General features: G+C 39.4%; 1 protein-coding gene across 1 annotated transcript; it reads right to left on the bottom strand.

Moving 5' to 3' along the window:
* Positions 1-3,980: 3,980 nt before the first annotated feature.
* On the bottom strand, positions 3,981-23,161 carry LOC121391215 (acetylcholinesterase-like). The gene is made up of 9 exons (XM_041522918.1): positions 23,067-23,161; positions 15,669-15,716; positions 13,213-13,264; positions 11,675-11,848; positions 9,847-10,016; positions 8,618-8,774; positions 7,072-7,907; positions 6,223-6,326; positions 3,981-5,847 (listed from the first exon to the last, which is right to left on the bottom strand). The coding sequence occupies exons 2-9, from the start codon at positions 15,690-15,692 to the stop codon at positions 5,604-5,606; spliced, it is 1,761 nt and encodes a 586-aa protein (XP_041378852.1). The 5' UTR covers positions 15,693-15,716; positions 23,067-23,161; the 3' UTR covers positions 3,981-5,603.
* Positions 23,162-27,541: the final 4,380 nt, after the last annotated feature.

The following is a 27,541-nucleotide window of genomic DNA, read 5'->3' as shown; positions in this document are numbered from 1 at the left end:
GCTCTTGAGCTCTGTTGATATACAACATGTCTGCTGCTTCAAGGAACAGGAAGATTTCCAAATACGAATCAGCTTCTCTTTTTGTTTCCTCATCTCCAAATTCATTCATTCATTTATACTTATTTTCGCGCTTATATCGAATTAAGGTTCAAGTACGCTGTCCTAGGAAGAGAGAAGTTTCATGTCATCAACGTTAATAACGTCTTTCATTGGCTGGTAGTCGGTCATCTCGGCGGTAACATGTACCAACTGGGTTTGACCTTCCGGAGGTTCATATTTTATTCCAGGAAGGAAAGAAGGATCTTTTTTTAATTTAATGACGGCATTCAACACATTTTAGTGGGCGGGACGTAGCACTGTGGTAAAGCGCTCGTTTGATGCACTGTCGGTTTGGGATCGATCCCCGTCGGTGGGCCCATTAAACTATTTCTTGTTCCAGCCAGTGCACCACAGCTGGTATATCACAGGTCGTTATCCTGTCTGTGGGATGGTGTATATAAAATATTTTTTTGCGGGTTTCCTCTCTAAGACTATATGTCAAAATTTCCAAATGTCTGACATCCAATAGCCGATGAGTTACAATTCAGTGTACTCTAGTGGTGCCGTTAAACAAAACAAACTTTAAAGGGAGAGTAAACTCATACATGAGCCTTATGTGTTGGAAAGATGCATACTCGGACAACCAACACTGACACTTTATTTAACAAACGAAAAACGCGTAATTTGAGAGTTAATAAAAACAAAAAACACACGTGATTATTTCTGCTAACTGGGGCAGCCATTTTCTTTTGTTTTCGATGCGTCCGGTACTCCAGCTTGGGGCGAAGTGTACCATCTCACAACATATGGTTAAGGGCCACCACGCAATGGACAACTCTTTTAACCGGCCTTGGTGGCGTCGTGGTTAGGCCATCGGTCTACAGGCTGGTAGGTACTGGGTTCGGATCCCCAAATCCTGAGTGAGTGCTCCGCAAGGCTCAATGGGTAGGTGTAAACCACTTGCACCGACCAGTGATCCATAACTGGTTCAACAAAGGCTATGGTTTGTGCTATCCTGCCTGTGGGAAGCGCAAATAAAAGATCCCTTGCTGCCTGTCGTAAAAGAGTAGCCTATGTGGCGACAGCGGGATTCCTCTAAAAACAGTGTCAGAATGATCATATGTTTAACATCCAATAGCCGATGATAAGATAAAAAAAATCAATGTGCTCTAGTGGCGTCGTTAAATAAAATAAAAAAAGCACAAAAAAAAAGCAATGGACAACTCTTTCCGATTAGTAGCATCCCCACAGACAGAATATGACATACTACGGACTTTGTTACACCAGTTGTGGGGCACTACCTGGAACGAGAAATAGCCCAATTGGCCCATCGACAGGGATCGATTCTAGACCGACCATAGAGACATGCAAAATTTAATTAATTTTTTTTAATAAAACGAATCTGCAGTTTGTGTCGATTAAAGTATAAGCACAAAATATCGTCACTTGCTACAGTTTCGTTATAACTTTAAAAATATTGTTTTAGTTCTGCTTCATTCAAATACGAGAAAAAGATAGCTTTGATGTTTTTGACAGTTAAACGGGGGCAAATTCAGCCAGCAAACGTTTCGCTAACGTTCGCGAACTATTTAATTGGTGTCCGACGTGTCCATTTGGTTTGACGTGAAGCGCATAAACCAGTCTTGCGGACGTTTTTCTGCACGGTTTGGTTGAACTCGGCCCAAGTTTCAAGAATTGTGAAGTTGCATAGTGTTCATTTTTAAAAATGTAGTTGATAAAGAAAATGTTAAAACAAAAAACTCCTGACATCAGATTAGAAAAGAATAACTTTATTAATGATTGTCCAAAAAATCCCATCTACATTGCATATTAAGTGTACACAGATTATTACTATCATCTCCAAAGGAAAACTAATGGCGGGGATATATATGTGACATATGAAGAAGTATACAACCATGGCATAAACATGACATACAAGCATCCAACCATGGGATAAACATGACATATAGACATACAAACATGACATAAACATGACATAAACATGACATACAGACATACAGAGTTACTGTCATATGAGAATGCTACTGGTTTCCTCTTTGTCTTTCCGCAAAAACGATTGACTTATATATATATACTTGAAACTGACTAATATAAAATAATGAGAAATATTTAAATATATAAATCAGTAAAACACATTGTTTTAAAACAAATCACCTTTTTTTAAAATGAAAATAAATGTTTAGCCTTATGTTGATACTTTCGATGGTTTTGTGTGACCGAATTATATACATATAAATATTTATGTAACTAACGAAATTCAATATTAATTATATGTAATGATCTAAATATCAAAACTTAGTATGTTTGTACATAACATGTTAAATAGACATTCCTGAGTTTGCTGCAATTTTTAAGATGTTATCGACTAACAGAGACTTTTTAACGATTGTAATTACATATCAAATATATTTTTCTGCATAATATATTAGAGGCTGTATATTAAACCTGTTTCTGATCGTTCTAATATTTGTACTAGGTTAAATTTCATTTTATTACCTAAAATATATTACCTAAGACAAAATCCAGTTTGGGCTTCTAACAAATATTAAGACGCCCAGAAACACATTAAATATACAGACAATGATATTCTACACAAGAAAATATTTTTTAATATGTAAGTTTAATCGTAGAAATAGTTTATTAGTCGGAAACACTTACAATGGAGCAAACTCAGGAATGTCCCTTTAATGTTTTTATGGTAGGTGGGCTTTTACTTTTGACATAAAAAAAACAAGTTCGTAGAAAAAACAAAAGGAAGAAACCGACAAACAATTCGTCTAAGAAATGTTTTGAATCAACAGTCAAAATTAGGATTAACGGGAAAACCTTTTTCGCCTAATAACGTTTGCCGTAAGTCGACGTTTTTTTTTTTTTTAAATACAAAAAGAATTCGAAACAAAACACACACACACTCACACACACACACACACACACACACACACACACACACACACAAAGAACCCCAACAAAACAAAACAAATATCACAATATTATGTCTACTTTATTCACTACATTTAGAAGCTTAAAGTTCGAAAGATTAAAAATCTAGGTCAAAATACGACTTGAAATTAATTTAAATTTATGCCGATAATACAGTATATTTAACTATTTTATGAAGATATACATACTGTGAACGCAGCAACATATTTCTTCATTCAATCAATAATGATTAAAGGAACATATTTATATTTGGTCAATGGTCGTTAAAGGGACATTCCCGAGTTTGCTGCATTGTAAGATTTTTCCGACTAATAAAATATGTCTACGATTAAACTTACATATTAAATATATTTTCTTGTTTAGAATATCAGTGTCATCTTAATATTTGTAAGAAGCCCAAACTGGATTTTGTCTTCAAATAATTTCGTACGTACGAAAAAATCGTTTTTAGGAAATAAAATGAAATTTAACCTAGTACAAATATTAGAATGATCAGAAACACGTTTAATATACAGCCACTAATATTTTATGCCACTAAAAGTCTCTGTTAGTCGATAATATCTTAAAATATGCAGCAAACTCAGGAATGTCCCTTTAAACCGTAACATATTGGCCAGCTATACATATAGAGTAGGGGAAATTCACACCCTACATTTTCGTCCTCACGGGTAGGGGCTGATGTATTTTAAATTAAAGGGACAGATCCTGGTTTTTAAACACTAAGACATATTTTTCACTATTAGAGCCGTTTATGATAATTAAAATCAAACATTACTTATATTTTATTGTTTAGATTATCCATTTCCGTACAACCGAAGTGTTTCCGGTCATCCTTGTTTCTAATACTACAAAATGCATTTTTCAAATTTTTAAAAACGCACGTGCGTCTGAGAAGTAACGTTGATGGAGTCGCGTTTTAGTCTATTTTTAAGGGTATTTCAACGTCACAGACTCTTGTTTCACTCTGTTGCATCCAAATTTGTTACAGGTTTGTAAATTAACCAAACTTAGTGTCCATTTTTACGGGTTGAAACTAGTCTAGGTAAAAAAACCTGTCTTAGTGTTTAAAAATTAGGGTCTGTCCCTTTAATAAACAAAAATACTACATAATGATATCGTCGATAGGACATATTATTTGTAAAGTGATTGTCAATATGTGGCAATACTATAAAGTGTAAAATTTTCCAACATTTCTGTATTTCTGTGCACAATTTCGGCAGACGGGTAACGCGTTGATTGATTGAAAACATATTTTATGGCATATAAGGTACAAATGGAGCTGGCACAAGTTATGCAACTTACGAGACCCTCTCCTAATAACATACAATAATGACAATATTATGACAATAACGGCGACTACATCTATTACAAGAATATACAAAAACAAAAAATATTCAAAGACAAGTACGATATGAGAGAAAAACAAACATAGAAAAAATACCAATTAATAAATTAATAAATAAAAAATGAATGAAAAAATTAAGTAGCAAAGTAAACAAAGGTGATTCATTTTCCAATCAGACAACCCAATTTATAACATATTCTTAGCAGACACGTTCCTGCGTAACGCGTTTGCTTAATGATGTAAAACACAGGCTGTAGTCAAACGCATTATAACTTGGAGGAAAGCTAGTTAAGATAGCAAAGCAAATTGGACTATTGTTTTGTTTTTGTTAAATTATTACATTCTGCTTTGCTGAGTAGGGGAAGCTCTTTTTTTTTTCAAATTTGCAAAATTGACCTTTGAAATATTCCTTGACGTGTCTTGTTTACATCTTTACTGAACAAGATTTATGATAAAATATTTAAAAACATTTTGTGTTTTTCTTCTAACTAGGTCCATTTGCTTCAGTTTACTTTAAAAAAACGTCATAAAAAACTATGTTTGGAAAAATACTTGTTGTGTGCTAGGTAATAGGTATAGATAGATAATAACTTGTTACTCTCTTAAGATATCGGCTGTACCGGTATCACGCGAAGGTTAGAATGGCGAATGCCGAGAGGCCATTCGACCTGAACCAGGATAAAGCTGATATCTTAAGACAATAAACAGTTATTATTATTATTGTTATTGTTATTGTTGTTGTTGTTGTTGTTGGTGGTGGTGGTGGTGGTGGTGGTGTTGTTGTTGTTATTATTATTATTATTATTATTATTATTATAATTATTATTATTATCCCTTTGCTGATTATAATTTGGGTAAAAGTAGTTCAGTACCCAAAAAGCTAGATTTTGTGGTCAGTGACCGAAAATAGAAATTTTGTTATCATATCTTGCCAGTGTATATAGGCCTAGTGATTTCAAGATAAAATTTACGTTGATTCTTATTTTCACATTAATTAATCTAAACCAGTTAATTTAATACACCGAAAAATGTACTTAACTTTAGCTTGACAAATACTTTATTCTATATATTCTATAATTCAGACTCAATAACAAACTCTATGTTATCAATATAATGTAGTTTATATTGACGTTGAAAGCGGGGATGTGTGGGGGAGGGGGACAGGGGACATTATCCCTCCAACTCTAAAAAGTATGTTCCCATCCTAGTTGAAAGTCGACTTAATATATTATTGCCCCTATTTATTAAGTTTTCTGAATTAATACATTTTTATGATGGATTGTGTAATAAACAAGTAAAGTAGCATTGTAACTACATTTCCCAGAATGCAGACAGACTTAAATCTACTTCCGCTAGAGGAGGTTCTAAGTTGATTCCAAAACGTACATTGATCGTTCCGTAAGCCGCCTGTATGCACCGTACAGGCTAAATTCAACTCCATGTATGACATCGTATCCTCATCATATTGCGGCCATTCGAGCAGTTCGGGATCATTGGGGTTTCTGAAAATATAGAAAATAATAATATTATGTAATTATTACATTATTTTTCAGCACTCGCCTGATGCGCGATCGATCTCGGATCGATTCCCGTTGCTGGACCCATTGAGCTATTTTGTCGTTCCAGCCAGTGCTCCACAACTGGTGTAACACTTTAACAAAGGGCGTGGTATGTACTATCCTATATGTGTGATGGTGCATATAAAAGATCCCTTGCTACGCCCCGCCCCACTATATATATATATATATATGTGTGTGTGTGTGTGTGTGTGTGTGTGTGTGCGCGTGTGTGTGTGTCTGTGTGTGTGTGTGAGTGTGTGTGTGTTACTATACATATGGGTACAAAACACTAGTTTTAGCTTGTTACGTGGTACGTACCCAAACCTTGCAAAATTGGTCCAGTACGTCATCACACGACGAGACAGCATGACATCATCGTTACTGTAACGGTCAGGGAAGGTTACTGGTAGACCAAACACGAACTGAAAGATAAGAAGATGTTTTGGTATTCCGTGCAGATTCGTAGAAACGGAGTGTGTGTGTGTGTGTGAGTGTGTGCGCGTGTGTGTATTAGTGTGTATGTGTGTGTGTGTGTCACAGACCCCCTTACTCGAGGACGAACATTTACGTTTTTTGTCCCGCTCTGTAGAAATAAAGATTAAAGAATTGGCTTGTCGTCCCCCCCCCCCACCCACCCCCAAGGCTGTGAACAGTGGCGTACCGTGGGCGGGGCCACCGGGGCGGTTGCCATGGACACAGCAAAATTCTGGACTGGTGGAAGGGAGTACTAACGGTCCACTGGTTAGGGGACGAAATACTTGCCTTGCCCCGGGCGCTGGCAACCCACGCTACGCCACTGGATGTGAGCTTCACTAGAGATTGTGATATTCCTATGTCGCCGTCATATATTGAACTTATATAAACTTAAACATAGTTCTTTTATGCATTGTCAGTGCAAAAAACCCCAAAACACTGACTGCACCTTTCATCCCTCCTTACATATATTAATACTCAATATATATATATTATATATAAACTGAACATTTTAAACACCAAAACACTTTTCATGGAATCACTGACCAAAACCAAAACAAAAAGGGAAAAAAAGAGCGACATCCCCATCCCCAAACATCTCCCCTCCACAAAAATCAAATAAAACCCAACAAAAACGACAACAAAAGCAAAAACACTTATAATTCAGGCTGGTGCGGGGTGCACCAAGGTTACCTGTATCTCTATGGAGTGGTAGGCGCCCATCCACGACGGCCACACCTCACTGACGGGACGGTGTGCAAAGTAGTACAGGAACACGTCCTGACCAGCTCGGGCGATCCTGTCGGAGAGCCGGACAGCCGGACACACAAAGTACCGATCACCGACGATATCGCTCGATATTTTCCGATTTCTGATCAAGTCTTTGACATCGCCGCTCCCACCCCTCATGTAGTGGCGGTAGATCGCTTGTCGTCTGTCTCCGGAGAGATCCGGGTTCATTACGGAAATGATCTTCCTCACATCCTGGGCCGTCTGCTCGTTCGAGGTGTTGTCTCTAGAAAAGGACGTCGTGAAGTTGAGCAGAAGGTAAGTCGCCTCGTCCTTCGTAACCCCTAGCAGCACCCGAGTCTTGTTGTACGGAACTGAATTCCGTAATACGTCCGGCTTCTCGGGGAGGAACGGTTTCGCCACCGTTGGCACCCACGAAAACGCGAAGTCCGACACGACCTTCTGAGATTCAATGATCTGTCTGGGTGATACGCGACTTTGCCGCAGACAGTTCAGTATCCGATTATCGTTCGTGCAGTTCAGACGTTGGAAGAATATGGCAGATCTTTTCTTTGCCTGTTCTGGCCTCATGTAAAAGAGTGGAGAATCTGAGGCGGCACTCTGCAGAATAGCTCGAGTAAACAGGCTTCCCCTGAGAGGGGACAGCATCAGATAGTCTATACTGGTTCCACCGGCGCTTTCGCCAAATATAGTCACAGAGTCGGGATTCCCTCCAAAAGCTGCTATGTTATCCTTAATCCACTTTAAAGCCATAATTTGATCCATAGCTCCAAAATTTCCTAAAATACAGAACATAGAACTTCTAATTTAAGATATCTATCCACCGAACGGACATGTATGTGTGCACGCGTTTCCGAGCGTCCTATCTCGACACTGGAGTATAAATGTTTGCGTTCATGTTTTTTTAATTTTTAATTTTGTTATTATTATTATTATTTTTTAATTATTATTCATTCGTCATTTATTTGTATATACGTTTGATTTAATAAGTTAAAAAAAAAACAATATTCGATCGCCATTCATTCATATGTGTTCCTTTTATTATGGTATATCAAAGGCCGTGGTATGTACTGCCCTGTCTGTGGGATGGTGAATAAAAAGGATCGTACCTACATACCAACCCACTCATCTACCTGCCTATATCCATACATACATATACCTAAATCCATACACATATACTAGGATCGATTCCTGTCTGTGGGCCCATTGGGCTATTTCTCGTTCCAGCCAGTGCTCCACAACTGGTGTAACAAAGACCATGGTATGTAGGCCTACTATCCTGTCTGTGGGATGGTGCATATAAAAGATCTCTTGCTGCTAATCGAAGAGTATCCCATGATGTTGCGACAGCAAGTTTCCTCTCTCAATATCTGTGTGGTCCTTAATCATCTATCTGACGCCATATAACCGTAAATTAAATGTGTTGAGTGCGTCATTTCTTTCTTTCTTTTCTTTTTATTTAATAAAATAAGCTAACTACTCGGCATACCCGAAATTCTACCATCACCAGTTGCCAAGAAACCAAAGGCACCAAGCCTGTAGTTAATGGAAACTAAGATGATATCGTTAAGTCCAACCAGAGTCTTTCCATCATAAATCGACAACGCCGACGTTCCCGTTTCATACGCTCCTCCGTGAATCCAGACCTACAAACAGAACAAAGTTAAATGCTTCAACAAACGATACAGTGTGACGAATTAAATTCGTGTATTACAAACCTAAATCATGATATCGTCATACTCATAGGATAATTGCCTAATTATTTTTTTCTCGTTTTGAGAAAAACCACCACTCAAAAACATTTCAAATCTGAGAGGAAACACATTTATTCCGAATTGCACAACGTCATTTAGGATCTATAATATTTATCTACGGTCGTTACGTTATTCAAAGCCGCTGATCTCCAAAAAGAGAGTGATGTTACGACGTTAACATAACTGTATAGTTATGCTTTAAGTACCTCTGGCTTAATATACCTAGTATCTCTTGCTTAATATATCTACATTGGTAATACCATTTGCAAGGTTTTTGTAATGAACATTGGTTGTGGAATATCATTGAATATAGGTAGTACTAAACCAAACAACCTCCGGCTGGGTCAAAGATCGAGGTGCACCAAACTTTTAATAGAGAAGTGAACACCACAAGTCCTGTGATTGGTGATAAATGTGTGTTGGTTGTAAAAAAAAAAATTGTTTCATCTGGACAAAAAAGATATGCAATTTTATTTCATCTAATACCGCTGTGTCAAGTAGCCTTGTGCTTGAAACATGTATGGGGTACCTGTAAAAACTAAAAAAGTATTCGAATTTTGTGCGGAACTAGAGTAGTCATAGACGCTACCCGTTATCTCAGAAGTGAGCAGCTTGACCCCCAATTTTTTCTAATTCACCTAGAGGGTGAGGGGTGGTTGCTGAGGCTGATCTAGGAGGGGGAGGAGGGCAGGGGCCCGCCCCCCCTATTTTCTTTTGCGACAGTTATAATTTTATTATATATTTTAATTTTTTAACGATCCCTTCCAAACCTCCCCCAAAGTCCCATTGGCCTCTTGCCCATGAAATGATGACAGCGTGTTTTCTCTCTCAATATCTGTGTGGTCCATAACCATATGTCCGACGCGATATAACCGTAAATAAAATGTGTTGAGAGCGTCGTTAAATAAAACATTTCCTTCCTTCGTTCAGAAGACAGAGAACTTCTAGAATTACATAGTCGTACCATGACTGCTGCCTTTTGAGGCCTGGGTTGAGTGGTCCAGATGTTGAGATTCAAGCAATCTTCGTCCATCTGATTTGGCGGGTTCCACATCGTGATGCCAGAAAAACCATCTTTGGGCTTCTCAATCCGCTGATGACATGACGGTCCGTATCTTCTTGCGTCGTGCGTACCTGGAGTAGATTTGAAGCAGTGATAGACTACAGTATGACTCTGTGAGAGTTAATTGGGCTATTTCTCTTTCTAGCCAGTGCTCCACAACTTGTGGAACAAAGGCCGTGGTATGTACTATCCTGTCTGTGAGGTGGTGCATATAAAATATCCCTTGCTGCTAATCGAAAAGAGTAGCCCATGAAGTGGCGACGGCGGGTTTCCTCTCTCAGTATCTGTCTCCTGTCACGGGGATCCTATAATACCCGTAACTGAATGAAACACGATTATCCAAATATCTCTCCTAACTGTATATTTATTAGATCTCTCTGTAACGGGCAGTATACCCGCGTGGCTCTTCTAGGTTTGATCAGAGATATATAAAGTATATGTAATATAGCACGTTTAGTTCACTAGAAAACACAACAAAAACGTCACAGAGGTCCTTAACCATATGTCCGACGCATTATAACCGTAAATAAAATGTATTGAGTGCGTCGTTAAATAAAACATTTCCTTCCTTCCTGTGAGAGTTAAGTACACAACCAACTGGATTAAATGCATAAAAAGAACATGTACCATGCAGTTCCAGTTAGTACAAAACACAAAATATATACTGACAGGATTCAAGCCTTCACCAGTTCGCATTGTATTTGACAGTCCAGAGAAGCGAGACGTTGCTCAGCGGGAGGCTCATTTGACTATTTCTTGTTCTGGCCGGTGTTCCATAACTGGTGTAACAAAGTCCTTGGTATGTACTCCCCTGTCTGTGGGATGGGGCATGTAAAAGATCCCTTCCTACTAATCGAAACGTAGCCCATAATGGATTTGCTTTCGTTATCTATCTGTGAGATCCTTACACAAGCGTAAATAACAAATAACATTTCGATTCAGACGATTTCAATACAGACGATAGGAGTACCTCATACAGATACCATACGAACGATATTACATAAGATTATAACAAGTCATGTGTTACAATTGGCTAAAAGCCAGTGTATTTCTCCAAGGAAAACTGAACCAATTCTTTGCGTAATTTGTTTTTCTTGAGACATTGCAAGAGTAATGTATTTTGGAATAACCTGTTTTGTGAACATATCGTTAATGACGTAAAGTCAGGGGAGAGCGGGACGTAGCCCAGTGATAATTAAGCGCTCGTCTGATGCGCGGTCGGTCAAGGATCGATCCCCCCATTGTTACACCACTGGTATCAAAGACCGTGGTATGTGCTATCCTGTTTGTGAGATGATGCATATAAAAGATCCCTTGCTACTAATGGAAACATGTGTGGCGAGTTTCCTTTCTAAGACTATATGTATGTCAAAATTACCAAATGCTTGACATCCAGTAGCCGATGATTACGAAATAAATGTGCTCTAGTGGAGTCGTTAAACAAAACAAACTTTAACTTTTAAAGTCTGAACATTTTGATCTAGTAAACATAATTTATTGTTTATTACATTTAGATTAGTACCTAAAATATGTTAAAAAACAACAACAACTAGAATACATTTCAGCACTTGGTTTTGTTTTATCGATCGTAAATACACAGCATTGTAAAGGTTAAGATTTATAGAATAATTATTAGTCTTACAACTAAAAAAAGGTATAACTTATATACATGTATACATATATTGTTCGTGTTTAGTTTTAAACTCATATTGTTTGACATGATTATTACCTTCCCATGATTCTAGTGGCTCTGGATTGGCAAAGCGCCTGTTTCCGGTTGGAGGACTTGCGTACGGAACTCCCAGGAACTCTTGTAATTCCATTGTAGGGCTCTCAGGAGGATGCCCTGTCACCTTGCCCCTCAGTGCTCCAGCCTTCACCACGACGTAGGCATCATACCTTTCTAAAAGAAAACAGTCAGTTATCAATTTAAAAAGAGGTTATATCAATAACATTGGAAATTCAGAAATATATAGAATAGACCATTTGAAATTTCATCTTATTTTGTACGATTGAAACCTTTTTCAACTTCTGACAATCGCATCGGTGTAATATGTGGGTCAACTGTAAATGGAGTCTTTTTCAGTTCAATGCAATTCAGTTCAGTTCAGTTCAATACAATACGTTCATTGCTTTAAGCTACACGCGTATTAGAACAAACAAGATTTTCCAGTCAGCCACCCTCATGTCAGTCAGAGTACCGCCCCGTGTTGCTGTTATACAAGTGGCACTATACCACTTGCACAGTTGTTATCAGTTAGTACTACATATAACAAGTAACTTCAAACCAATGGGTTACTAGTATTTAAATACTACAGAGGTCAGCATACTACTAATCATCAAAGAAAGATTTCAAAAGGCATATCAGAATTTTGTAGTATGTTGGGTTTTTTTTTAATCAGAAACTATTTCTTAAACCGGACTATATTAAGTTGCTACAGCAAGTAACCACACGACAAATGGTGATGTGTTGTCTTAAAGCAGAAGTTGTTATGGACCCCGAGCAAACACTTTATAGAAATTAAACATCTCTCAAAATGGAGGCGGTTATTTTGGACATTGTTGACAGTCGGCTTGAACCCGGTGTTTATACCAATCTGATTAAAATTAGCTCTACTGGTCTACCAGTAGATCTAACAGTATTGCGTGGACACCCATGTCCAGGTGACATTTCATCTATAAATAACAATTTAAATATCGACCAATTACACTTCGCCTTTTATAGCGTTATTCGGGAGCATACAAATTGGGCTATTGTTTTGTTTTATTTTTGTTAAATTATTACATTTTGTTTTGGTGAGTAGGGGAAGCTTTTTTTTTTTAATTTGCAAAATTTGCCTCTGAAATATTCACTGACGTGTCATGTTTACATCTTTGCTGAACCAATCTGATTAAAATTAGCTCTACTGGGTCTACCATTTCATCTATGAATAACAATTTAAATATCGACCAATTACACTTTGCCGTTTATAGCGTTATTCGGGAGCATACAAATTCTAAAAATATCGGGCAAGACTATTTATGCAATGGGCGAACTTGTTGGTCTATTTCAACATTAAAAAACAGGGGGAAAAGTGCAGTAATAAACTCTGCATTGTATACTAGTATAAACAGATTTTATGGCTATACCATCATGGGGTAAGCAAGGTTTTGAATGGTCGAATGAAAGGTCAACTGGACATGAGCTCCAACGGTGTGGTGTTAGATCCACAGGTAATAGTAATTAACCAGTGGAGCTAATTTTAATTAGATTGTTTTTATACTTACTCGAGTCAGATACGACACTGTATAATAATATTAAGCACAAGAGAAGTCTAATCTGAAAGAAAGAGAGAAAGAATTAGAGATTCAAGAATAATATACTGAGAGGCATAATTAACGCAATGAGTATTTCACTTAATATTTTCTTTTAGAAATGTCATATCATATAAATTAAGCATGTGGACAAATGCCATATTGGGTTACAACTGTAAATGAAAACGGATTTGGTTCAAATCGGAAGAAAATGGAATAAAATGCGTTTAAAACAACAACAAACAAAAATAACACCCATAGCTTTGTGTTTATTGCAACAATACATCATTGCAAAACTGAGGATTAAATACATGTTCTGTTAAACTGTTAGCATTTCCGAAGTGTATAAGACAGAACCTCTGAATATTATACTAAGTCCTGACATGAAAACCGAGTTATTGCAAACACTTCCTCATACTTCCACGTTTCAAGTAAACAAAACACAACCCCATTAAAGGGAGTGTTAACTATCATAATGACCTTTATGAAAATCATGGAAATACTCCACTGGAATACAGTTTTATGCTTCTATAATACACAACACCGCACAGCTAACTAAACGCCATTGAGATGTGTAATAGCATACTATCAAACTGGCAACTGGAGAGCCTACAATGAAAATTAATCTAAAGTTTGTTTTGTTTAACGACACCACTAGAGCACATTGATTGGCTACTGGATTTCAAACGTTTGGTAATTCTGACATCAAAGGAAACCCGCTACATTTTCCTAATGCAGAAAGGGATCTTTTATATGCACCATCCTACAGACAGGATAGCATATGCCACGGCCTTTAATATACCAGTCGTGGTGCACTGGATGGAACGAGAAATAGCCCATGAAAAGTAATAACCCCAAGACAGATTTTAATCTAAACACATTTTATATATGTAACATGTACAATATAGTTGTCCAATATACATGTACATGTTTGATTTTCAAAACCACTTATCCTGTCATCCCGCTACATCCGAATGAAGCGCATGTGTGCAAACTGGGTGTCATTTGTCGTGCAGTGAAGCGTGGTAATTTCAGATAGGATATCCGAGTGAAGCTATTATTAACCTTTAAAATTACTTCCAATAATTGATCTCACGCTGCTTGGAAAGGTCGTCGTATGCAGTAATATCGGAGTCGTTGGATAGTTTAATAAAGTGACATAATATTATTTTTGATAACAAAACGATGCATATATATATATGTCTATGGGATAGTGCATGTAAAAGATTTCTTGCTACTAATGCGAAATGTAGCAGGTTTCCTCTCTATGACTGTGTCAAAATGACCATATGTTTGACCAATGATTAATACAATTAATCAATGTGCTCTAGTGGTGTCGTTAAACAAAACAAACGTCTTCATAAACAATGTTAAAGGGATCGAGGTTACAGCCTGCAGTAACTGTAACATGTTGTTGACGAACAAATATATATGTTTGTTTATAATATATACAATGTGTTTTCTGTATCACCAGCATGGGTATAACGTAGTACAGTATTTGTTGTTACCAGTCCGTTTTAGCTTAAATGTTTGTTTAACGACACCACTAGAACACATTGATTTATTAATCATCAGTTATTGGATGTCAGACACTTGGTAATTCTGACATAGTCTTAGAGAGGAAACCTGCTACATTTCCGCAGTAATAGCAAGGCATCTTTTACATGCACCATCCCACAGACAGCATAGCACATACCACGGCCTTTTTGTATACCATTCGTGGTTTAAACGTATGTAACCATATTCTCGGGGCCATTAAAGTGATTTGGACTAAAGCATCTAACTGTGCGTTATACAAAATGGTCTATTAAATGCATTTTGTGTTTAGAATATCAGTATTCTGTTTATCCAAATTGTCCAGATGTTTGTAATAGCTCAACTTTCATTTTACTTCCTAAATATATTTGTTTCGCACGTATGGAATTATTTGGACTGTTCTTCCATCATTGTAGATTCATGGCGGTTTTTGTTAGGTCCGCACCTTCGTCAACATGTTAGGTGCTCAGTGGCGTAGCGATGGGAGGGAGCACGGTGGCAATACCCACCCACCCCCAATCAAGCCTTTTTTGGGGGGTTCTTTTTTGACCGTATTAAATTTTGTAAATACATAGTGTTGCTTGCCCTCTCCCCAAATAGTGGTTTGGCCCCAACCCAATATAAAATCCTGGCTATTCCAGTGTAGGTGATCTTATATACATTCACAACAACATGTTATTAAGAACAATAATTAACAATAATTAAACTATGTGTTTACCCCCCCAAAAACAACAACAACAACAACAAAACAACAACTCACAAACCCCCACCCAAACAAACAAACAAAAAACGAACAAAACAAAACAAACAAACAACTCCCAACAACCCCCGAACCCCCCCCCCCCCCCCCCCCCCACACACACACAACAAACAAACAAACCATGACAACATACCTCACTTTTCAGATGTAAGTCCATGATGTAATCTCACATTCAAATCAACTGTAAAGAAATTAATTTTAAAGCAGGAGGGATAAAGGTAAAATACATATATGTACAATTATTTTTAAATGTCTCTCTCTCTCTCTCTCTCTCTCTCTCTCTCTCTCTCTCTCTCTCTCTCTCTCTCTCACACACACACACACACACACACCATTCATTTCATACAGGAACAGTTTCGTTTGGGCAGTTTAGTTAAAACCTCAATAAAAGATGAACTAAAATGATATATTTTATAAGAGTGTTGTACCTATATTTCAAAATTATATTAAAGAATTAAAATATATGGGGAAGTTCATATCGCTTCACTATGATTTGTTATCTTCATCATATAACAGCTAAATGACTCAAAAACAGTTGATTTTTCGTAAAAATACACGCACAACAATTAGATATAAAACAATCAACAAGGAAGAAAAACAGCTATCAGCTAGTAGGATTCTAACTACTTGGTCGACATGTAGGGTGATTACATGCAAAATATCTCTATTTTGACCATAAGCGTACGAGAAGGGTTGGGGGAGGGACAAGGGAGCAAGTCCCATCCCCCCCCCCCCATTGCTGGAAAAAATTATCACATTCGGCCTGAAACCTTTTTACCATGTATTTCGACAAAAATGTATATTAAGAAACAAAATGAAGTTTGATCTATATAGTACAGACATCAGAACAATCAAAACCACATTTAATATACAAGCACTGACATTTTATCTGACATATTGTACAGGGGAAATATATTTAACATGTAACATTAGTCATTTCATTTCAAGTTATTTTCGTGCTTATATCCAATTAAGGTTCAAGCACGCTGTCCTGGGCACACACCTCAGCTATCTGGGTTGTCTGTCTACGACAAAAGCTTAGTTGTTAGTTGGTTTAATAGTGGTTAGTGAGAAAGAAGAAGGTGTAGTGATCTTACACAGAGTCGTTAAACCTAGCTCTGAGTAGTCCTGAGCCGGTACCGGGCTGAGAACCCTGTACCTACCAGCCTTATGTCCGATGGCTTAATCACGACACCTCCACCGAGACCGATATTAGTCGTTAAAACGTCTCTGTTAGTCGGCAACATCTTAATAATGGCAAAACAACAACAACAAAAACAAAAACAGTCCTGTCAGTCCCTTAGAATAAACCCATGAGGAATTAAACAAACCTCCAGTCACATACCACTGGAATTCCTCTGGTTTTGTCTCCAGCTGAAACGTTATCTGATCGCTATACACATATCCTTGCTTGTTCAACGTCTCACCCACATTCTTGGTGTTGTGAAATACATGTATATATATGTTACTCGTCAGTTGTAGGAATCACAGATCAGAAATACAAGACTGAGTGTAACTTGTAGTCACCCTAGCGATGACTAATTAAACAGGAGGTGATGGTTTATTGCGGAGTGATGGTGCTTCAGTCGAAAGGAGTGTTAATGTACCTCAGTACATGCTATGTGTCAGAAACATTATGCACATAAGCATTTGTTTTAACAAATACTCAAACTACAGCCTTTGTCCAGTTGTGGTGCACTGGTTAGAACGAGAATGGATCCATCGAGGTGGTTCGATTCTGCGACGCAAGCACTCAGGCGAGCACTCAACTGATAGAACTAAATCCCCCCCCCCCCCCCCCCCACACACACCCAATTCGAAGTCATGTGTGTGTGTGGGGGGGGGGGGGGGGGTTGGGGACGGGATTTAGTTCTATCAGTTGAGTGCTCGCCTGAGTGCTTGCGTCGCAGAATCGAACCACCTCGATGGATCCATTCTCGTTCTAACCAGTGCACCACAACTGGACAAAGGCTGTGGTATGTGATTTCTTGCCTGTGGGAAAGTGCATATAAAAAATCCCTTGCTGCATTAGACAAAATGTAGGTTTCTTCTGATGACATCCAATAGCCGATGATTAATTAATCAATGTGCTCTAGTTGTGTCGTTAAACAAAACAAACTTTAAACTTTTTTTTATCGATATGTGGCGACATTGGGTTTCCTTTCTCTCTTTCAACAATGTGTCGAAATTATCATATTTTGTTACACCACACAGCCTTAGTTGTAAAATAGGCTGAGCCTGAGTTCTAAAACGACGAAAAACAAACGCTCGCTGCTTTAAAAAACAAAACAAAAAACACAGAAATGTTTTATTTAACGACGCACTCAACACATTTTATTTACGGTTATATGGCGTCAGACATATGGTTAAGGACCACACAGACATTGATAGAGGAAACCCACTGTCGCCACTTCATGGGCTACTCTTTTCGATTAGCAGCAAGGGTTCTTTTATATGCACCATCCCACAGACAGGGTAGTACATACTACGGCCTTTGATATACCAGTCGTGCTGCACTGACTGGAATAAGAAATAGCCCAATAGGCCCGCCGACGGGGATCGATCCCAGACCAACCGCGCATCGAGCGAACGCTTTACCACTGGGCTACGTCCTGCCCTTTAAAAGAAACAGATTTAAAAAAAAATAAAAAAATGGCCATTTTCCTTTTGTCCGACCGTTGAAAATTGCGCCCAAATTCCTCAATCAAAGTTGCGCACCTTTTTCTCTTTGGCATATTAACTGCTCCATTACAAATTCCATAGCACCACCACCACCCTCCCCCGCCTGATACCGACCTTGGTCGGGCTGCTGGTGCTCCCTTGCACCTGCCAGTGCAGGCTGTCCCTCCTCTCCCCCCCCCCCCACCTTTCCTGTCATGAACGGAGGAGCCGTGACAGGCGTGCGCATGACAGGCGTGCGCTACAACAGCTTGTTCTGAATGTGGACGTAAAACCCTATGACCTGACCTGACCTTTTAAAATGTCGACTGTATTTCAGTCTCTTCGATCTCCACCATTCCTGTCGGCTAGAAAAGTAAAGTAAAGTTTGTTTTATTTAACAACGCCGCTAGAGCACATTGATTTTTTATCTTATCATCGGCTATTGGACGTCAAACATATGGTCATTCTGACACTGTTTTTAGAGGAAACCCGCTGTCGCCACATAGGCTACTCTTTTTACGACAGGCAGCAAGGGATCTTTTATTTGCGCTTCCCACAGGCAGGATAGCACAAACCATAGCCTTTGTTGAACCAGTTATGGATCACTGGTCGGTGCAAGTGGTTTACACCTACCCATTGAGCCTTGCGGAGCACTCACTCAGGGTTTGGAGTCGGCATCTCGATTAAAAATCCCATGCCTCGACTGGGATCCGAACCCAGTACCTACCAGCCTGTAGACCGATGGCCTGCCACGACGCCACCGAGGCCGGTCCTGTCGGCTAGATAAATGGTTCATAAATGTATACTTTCTTCGACACACGGGTGATGGATTTCATGTTTTAGTCAGTAAAAACATTTTCATCTTAAAGCCAGGAATTTTCATCTTAAAGCCAGGAATTTGGGCTAGGAACATAGTCACATTGTACATACTTGGTAAACAGTTACTTAAGATATACTAAGTACTGTCTGTTATTTCTTTTACGTTCATCGGGGTATGAAAAAAACAACAACAAACTCCCCCCCCCCAAAAAAAAAAAACAACAACAAAAAAACAACAAACCCCAAATATATATATATATATATATATATATATATATATATATATATATATATATATATACCGGGTATATATTAATATATCACCCGCAAACTGCGTGAATTGGCGAAGAAATATGGTAGCAGCGGTATCTACACTGGGTCCATATAATAACAGTTACGTCAGAACGCATATCTCTGGAAGTTCAAAAGAATGCGCGCGTGATATCAGTAGAGCATAACATGCATAGATAACCATAAGAAAGGACGCGCTAAATGACTATTGCATAACACACACAGCAGACAAAAGTACCGTGTGATCTCATTATACGTACGGTATCTGCTATCGGCCGTGCCAGCAACAAATGATTTACTTGCATTTCCTTTCTTCTCTTTCCACTTCCACGTTCATTCGCATTACTTGTCTGTTTAGCTTTCTTTTTTTCTATGTACAAGTATTTACTTTGTTGGGTTTTTTACCGTTTATATTCTTGAAAACAGTTATATTGTAAATAGGAGAGAGCCTCGTAAGTTGGAAAACAAGTGCCCAGTCCTTTTGTATACAGCATAATATATATACTACTCAAAAGAATTTAAGGGTCAACAATTTATAACCAAATAAGTTTCAGAGTGTATTAGATTGATGATGTAAACTACACCAATTTTTTATTTATTGTTCCATATTTACAAAAAAACACAAATAAACGTCACTGTATACAAGAAAGTCACATGACATTCTGTCAAAGTTGAAGGTTGTCAAACATGGATTTTACACATTAGAACATTCGTTTAATAGTGTGTGAATCCACCCCTGGCGCGAATACACTCGACACATCGTTGCCTCATGCTGTTGATCAGACGTCTGAAGAACTCTTGGGGAATGGCCTGCCACTCTGCCATAAGAAGTTGACCCAGATCATGAAGGTTGGCCGGAGGGGCATGGTTATCCCGAACTCTCCTGCCTAATTCGTCCCAGGCGTTCTCTATTGGGGCCAAGTCAGGCGAATATGCTGGCCAATCCATCCTGGCGATACCTTGTTGTCTGAGAAAGTCCGTTACCACCCTGGCGCGGTGGGGTCTGGCATTGTCATCCTGCAGAACTGCCCCGCCGCCAATCTGCTGAAGGCCTGGGAGAACCAACGGCCGGATAATCTCATTCAGATAGCGGATTCCATTCAGATTGCCATCCACCACATAGAGGGGGTCCTGTGGTGGATAGAGATGCCGCCCCACACCATGACGCTGCCACCACCGAAACGGTGACGTTGTCTAACGTTAACGTCAGCGAAGCGCTCCCCAGGACGTCTGTAGACACGAACCCGACCGTCGTTGAGCTGGAGACTAAACCTGGACTCATCAGTGAACATCACTCGATCCCACTGAACACGTTGTCACCGCAGATGAAGCGTGCACCAGTGACGTCTGGCCGTTCTGTGGCGTGGTAGGAGTGGTGGTCGAACAGCCTGGCGACGGCAGCGTAGATTATTGGCTCTCAGACGATTGCGTATGGTTTGATCAGACACTCGAGTTCCAGTCGCAGTCCGCAGATTGTCACGTAATCGGCGTGCAGTGGTTGTGCGTTGACGTAGAGCCATATTGGTAATGTAGCGGTCCTCTCTATTTGTAGTGCTTCGGGGTCTTCCCGAACGTGGACGATTTCGAACAGAATTCGTTGCTTGGTACCGTTGCCACAGTCGGCCAACGACACTCTGACTGACACCAAGTCTCAGAGCAACATTTCTTTGCGTATTGCCATCCTGAAGCCAAGCAATAGCCCTTCCTCGGTCTTCGATAGTCAGTTGACGTCGTACCATTGTCGAATTTGGAGTGTGCACCGTACACGAACGCAAGCTCCAATTATACGGAAATTCAGCATTGGGAACATGGAATACACATGCAAAGCGTGCAAATGAAGCGCTTTGTGAAAAAGCAAGTTATGGGCACTTAGCAGACCTTTCGCTTTCGCCCTAATTTACGTGCAAATGTAAGCATGTTTTCGCCATTAGAACTAGTCGATAGTGTCAATGACAGTGGATTTTATTTCATTTATGGGTTGCTTAGACCCACTTTCGTCAAAATGGAACAATACCATGCGTGACATTATGGTCTAGCTAATATAATTGACATTCAGAAAATAATGTCGAAAATATCGTCTGACCCTTAAATTCTTTTGAGTAGTATAATATATTATATATGCAGTCATTAATTTTTATTTTATTTTCGTGCTTATATCCAATTATGTCTCAAGCACGCTGTTCTGGGCACACACCTCAGCTATCTGGGCTGTCTGTACAGGACAGTGGGTTGGTTAGCAAAAGAGAAGAGGGTGTAGTGACCTTACACCTACCCATTGATCCCTTTAGAACTCGCTGTGTGTTGGAGCCGGTACCGGGCTGCAAACCCTGTACCTACCAGCCAGTAGTCCGATGGCTTAATCACTACGCTACCGAGGCCGGTTTATATGCAATGAAATGTGTTTCAGTCAATCAGCCATCCATGTTAAATTGCCCAGATTCATACTGAGGCTGCCAAATAGAACACATGTTCTCATTGACAATAAGTTAAAGCTTGTTTTGTTTAACGACACCACTAGAACACATTGATTAATTAATTATCGGCTATAGGTTGTCAAACATTTGGTAATTCTGACACGTAGTCATCAGAGGAAACCCGCAACACTTTTCCTAACGCAGCAAGGGATCGATACCTGTCGGTGGACCATTGGGCTATTTCTCGTTCCAGCCAGTGCACTACGACCGTTATATCAAAGACCGTGGTATGTTTTATCCTGTCTGTGGGATGGTGCATATAAAAGATCCCTTGCTTCTAATGGAAAAAACAAATGTAGCGGGGTTCCTCTCTAAGACTATATGTCAAAATTACCAAATGTTTGAAATCTATTAGCCGATGATTACTAAATCAATGTGCTGTAGTGGTGTCGTTAAACTAAACAAACGTTCTACTATTGTGTACTAAACGTGTAGAAAGATTTCCTCTCAAGACTATATGTCAGAATTATCAAATGTTTGACATCCAGTAGCCGATGATTAAGTAATCTGTGGCTTCTAGTGATATCGTTAAATAAACCAAACTTGAAATAAAAGCACCAAGAGGTTTTATACAGTTCTACATAGGTGATTACGGTTGTGCTTGAACCTTGGAAGGATAATAGGCACGTACATGCAGCTTAAGTTTAAGATTACGGTTGTGTTTATCTTTCCATGTTACGAGTGTTTGTTACTGTAAGTAAAACCTTACCGCGACCGCAATCCACACGGTTAAAAGGATTTAATTAATTACAGGTATTCTAGAAATCAGGAAACTTTTCGGAATTTTGCTTTATGTCCATGATTGTTTTACCTGAGGAAATGCCCCACATATTGGTGATCATATCCATTGGCATTGTAATAACTAAACTGTAACATCATTGCACATTTAAAGGGACATTCCTGACTTTGTTGCATTGTAAGATGTTTCCGACTAATAAAATATTTCTACGATTAAACTTACATATTAAATCTATTTTCTTGTTTAGAATATCATTGTCTGTATGTTCGATGTGTTTCTGGTCGCCTTAATATTTGTAAGAAGATCAAACTGGATATTTTAGGAAATAAAATGAAATTTAACCTAGTAAAAATAGTAGAACGATCAGAAAAACGTTTAATATACAGCCACTAATATTTTATGCAGAAAAAATATATTTGATATGTAATTACAATCGTTAAAAAGGCTCGGTTAGTCGCTAACTCCTTAAAAGTTGCAGGGAACTCAGGAATGTCCCTTTAATTGTTTAAAAATGACTTAGATAGCAATTAGTAATTTTCAGACTTACCTTTTTTATTTCTGTAGGAATTTGACAGAGGGCTGTCTGAATTTATCTGCCTGTAGATGGTTACATAAAGCGTGTTGAAGTGAGATGTTTCCCCTAAGACGAGCAGACGAGATAATGTATGCAAACATCAGGCGCCTTGGGAAAAGCCTAACCTTTGCTTTGTGACTATAACTGAGATATGGAAATTATTAGCACAATGTTTATAATAGATAGCACATCCGCTCGCGAATCGCTTATATTAATAATAACTTTAATGTCAAAAACATCACTAATACGCTGTAATGACCTCTTTCCGTTTGTTACTTATAAACGACACTGACCATGGTCTTTTAAGCTATTATATATTATTTAACGATGACAATTTTGTGGTTCGTCAGTCCGTTGACGCTAACTGACGGCCTTTCATTTACTTCAGTTTGTCATTTTGAAACATGGTCGACAGTCAAAATTATTCATTGACTTAGAGAGAACCGGTTATCAGATTTTGGCGCCAAATAATTTTGATATGAGCAATGTTACGTAATTTTCCTTTACTATACGTGAATAGAAGATAAAACTCAAACTCGGTGTCTTTCTTTTGTGTAGATTAATGCATCAATTTAGTACATCAATTTATACAGTAGCAGACGTGAATTCTATTACGCAGAACCGTATATATATATATATATATATATATATATTGTTTTTAATGAAGACGAGTATGTCAGAGTAGATTTGATCATTTGACGCTAACGACACCACTAGAGCACATTTATTTATTAATCGTCGACTACTGAATGTCAAATATTCGGTAATTCTGACATAGTCACATTTTCTATTAGTAGAAATAGATCTTTTATATATCCGAAAGACAGGATAGCACATACCACAGCCTTTTATAAATCAGTCGTGCTGCACTGGCTGGAACGAGAAATAGCCCAATGTGCACACCGACAGGGATCGACCCTAGACTGGCGGGAAAAAAGGGGTGTAACTGGAGAGGAGCTTGCCCCACCCCACCCTACCGCACCCCACACCGTCTGGCTACACCAGAACACCACTGTGGAGACAGTGAATTCTGGATGTAAGACAAAAAACTAATTTTTTGTTTTTGCCATACCAAGTTGTATTCAAATATTAGGAGATGGCATTATCTATGATTTCTTTTCCAATATGCGAACGCTTGATGTGCGGTCGGTCTAGGATCGATCCCCGTCGGTGGGCCCATTAGGCTATTTCTCGCTCCAGCCAGTGCACCACGACTGGTATATCAAAGGCCTTGGTATGTGCTATCCTGTCTGTGGGATGATGCTACTAATGGAAAAAATTTCTAGATGACCTACTGAGGAACTGAAGTGATAAACCAGGAATGAAGAGGTATAAAAAGGAAGAAGCTTGCCCCAAAAGGCGGTAAAGGGGAGGGGACTGAAACCAGCGGCTCTACTGCCGCCTTTGGTTGCTTCTGTTAAGTCGCAGGTCAGGTCAGCGTGTTTAACGTGCACACTCAGAGCAAGCTGTTGTAGCGCAAGCATGACTTCTTAGGCACAGGTGTCTACCTCGGCCGGCTCCTCCGTCCAGGACAGGAAAGGGGTGGGGTGGGAAGAAGGAGGCACCGCCTGCACTGGCAGGTGCAAGGGAGCACCTGTAGTCCGACCGGGGCCGGTAACAGGCGGAGGGTGGTTGTGAAGTCGCTCCCGGTCTTTATTCTTATAGCCAGCAGTGATTTAAGTTAATTGCTCATACGACCCAGCCAGCCCGTATCCCTCACCGCCATCAGTCAAGCCGTCCCCCCCCCCCCCCCCCCCCCCTCTTGTGGAGATCGGAGAAATGAAAATGAAGGCCACCTCGTCACTAGACAAACTAGGCTATAATGGAACCTCAACTAATCCCACGAGTGGGATGTCACAGTGGGGAAGGTCCGGACGAGGAACAAGGGGGACATCAAGGAAGATTCTGTCGACTCAAAGAATTGGCGCAATCCCCCACAAGGCCTGTCTAACACCTTCTCACAGGGAACGCCTTTTTTCATACTGTGCAATTTACTATAAATTATGTATTTCTGAGCCGATTGTTTTCTAAATTGTACACAAAAATTGTATTTTTCTTGTTATTTCCAAAACACTTTAACTTTTCTTCTTATCTCAAATCAAAGTGAAATTATTTACAATTTTTTTTTTTTTTTTTTGTAGGGGGATGAAACGGACTATAGATTAATAGGTTAGCGACCATCCGGCCATCTTCGTCACGGTACAGAGAGGGAACATCAACCAACAAGTCATGTTGACGACAATCCGACATAGTGACCTTTAGTGTGGTAGGTACTGGCGTCGCACTCCGGTTTGGGCTCCCACCCAGAGCGGGTTTGAACGGCTTAGTGTCGAGATGTATGGCCATGACACTGACGTCTCTGACAAACTAATCATTAACACACTGTCCTTGGAACATAGGGCTTACCTCGCTGTAACGACTTGACCAACCTCCAGGAATCATACCTCTTGAAACATAGGGCTTACCTCGCTGTAACGACTTAACCAACCTCCAGGAACCATACCTCTTGGAACATAGGGCTTACCTCGCTGTAACGACTTGACCAACCTCCAGGAATCATACCTCTTAGAACATAGGGCTTACCTCGCTGTAACAATGTCACGGGGATTCTATAATACCCGTAACTGAATGAAACACGTTTGTCCAAATATCTCTCCTAACTGTATATCTATTAGATCTCTCTGTAACAGGCAGTTATACCCGCTGTGGCTCGTCTAGGTATGATCAGAGATACGATCTTATATAAAGGATATATTATTATAGCACGTTTAGTTCACTAGAAAACACAACAAAAACACAATACACTTTGGAATCTGTATTAACCTACGCTGACAAATGTACAGCCGCAGTAGTTAATTAACAACAACAAATAATAACAACCCAGAACTGATCACTTAATTAGTTAATCTCTAGGTGTCTAGTTTACACAATATGCTAATCACTTCACCGTGACACCACACCCACACGTGTGATGATTGAGAAACGCTTCCAGGAGAACTTAATTAATAAAGGAATTACAACTCTATTCCTAACTGGTCTAAATAATATAGGTATAATACAGTATTAAAATATTTAAAGTCACATCAATCACATCAAGGTTATACAACAGAGCAGAAATGATATTTACCAAGTCCAAACGGACTAACGTTCCCTGGCAGCCTTCCAATATGTTTCTCCTCGATATATCTAAAATCCTAGCTATTTATTCAAAACTCTCAGAGACAGCGAATATCGCCTGGGGGTACAAGGCGGTACCTCACGTATCAAGTGAATTTCCACAGCGACCAAGACGGCATATCTTTCTCTGATCGTCAGACTGGCTGTCGCCATTCCGCGAGCAATTCCCTGGTCATAAACAGCACTAGCGGAGTTATTACGTAACTACTGGCCACATGGCCTCCACATCTGCGCTAGGTGTGTATTAGAAAAGCTCGACGACCGTCGCGCAAAGGTATCGCGTAACAAGTTGCCCACCTGGGCTAAGTGCATTTGGAACTGCACACGGCCTCTAAAACAATTAATATCGCTACAGGCAAAAAGAAATTAAGAGCATGTACCGTCACAAACAACTTGACCAACCTCCACGAACCATACTTCTTGGAACATTGGGTCTGTCGGTCTTTAAAACGTTTTGGTTACACATGTTTTCTTCTTGTAAATAGTCCCATGCATTTTAATAATTTTGCAGTGCGTCTAAATTGCTGCTTACCTGAAATCGTTTACCTAAACTGTCTTTATTTATTTATTTATTTATTTATTTCCCGCTAATGTTCTCAAATTCCGCCAATTTCAAACCTACTCCCGCCCACTTCTGCTCCGGACCCAGTCTTCGTCGATATATTGTGCCGTGCCTGGAATACACAGGCCTGAACCTCAGGTACTAACATATGGGAGGCTTTGGGAGCTTTCTTTTCCTTTTAACGTATTCGTGCTTATATCCAATTAAGGTTCAATCACGCTGTCCTGGGCATACACCTCAGCTATCTGTCCAAGACAGTGAATTAAGGGTTAGTTTGTTAGTGGTTAGTGAGAGAGAAGAGGGTGTAGTGGTCTTACACTTACCCATTGAGACGTTAAAACTCGTTCTGGGTGGGAGCCGGTACCGGGCTGCGAACCCTGTACCTACCAGCCTTATGTCCGATGGCTTTACCACGACGGCACAGAGGCCGGTCGCTTTGGGAACCCTATCTCATATAAGATTTTTTGTGTTCAGATAGAACGCAAACACTCCATTTTTTTTTTTTTTTTTTTTTTTTTTTTTAGAGTGCGGGACGTAGCCCAGTGGTAAAGCGCACGCCTGATGCGGTCGGTCTAGGATCGATCCCTGTCGGGGGCCCATTGGGCTATATCTCGTCCCAGCAAGTGGATTGCGACTTGTATATCAAAGGCCGTGGTATGTGCTATCATGTCTGTGGGATGGCGCATGTAAAAGAGCCCTTGCTACTAAA

Source organism: Gigantopelta aegis, chromosome 3 (assembly GCF_016097555.1).
Source record: "Gigantopelta aegis isolate Gae_Host chromosome 3, Gae_host_genome, whole genome shotgun sequence".
NCBI lineage: Eukaryota > Metazoa > Mollusca > Gastropoda > Neomphalida > Peltospiridae > Gigantopelta > Gigantopelta aegis.
The sequence above is the reverse complement of the archived record's forward strand: the minus strand, read 5'-3'. Positions and strand labels throughout refer to the sequence as shown.

Coding starts and splice junctions, on each gene's coding strand:
- LOC121391215 (XM_041522918.1), bottom strand. CDS start 15,692: ATGGACTTACATCTGAAAAGTGAG. Junction 13,265..15,668: donor ACTTACATCTGAAAAGTGAG/GTATGTTGTCAT, acceptor TCTTTCTTTCAG/ATTAGACTTCTCTTGTGCTT. Junction 5,848..6,222: donor ACCAATTTTGCAAGGTTTGG/GTACGTACCACG, acceptor CTATATTTTCAG/AAACCCCAATGATCCCGAAC.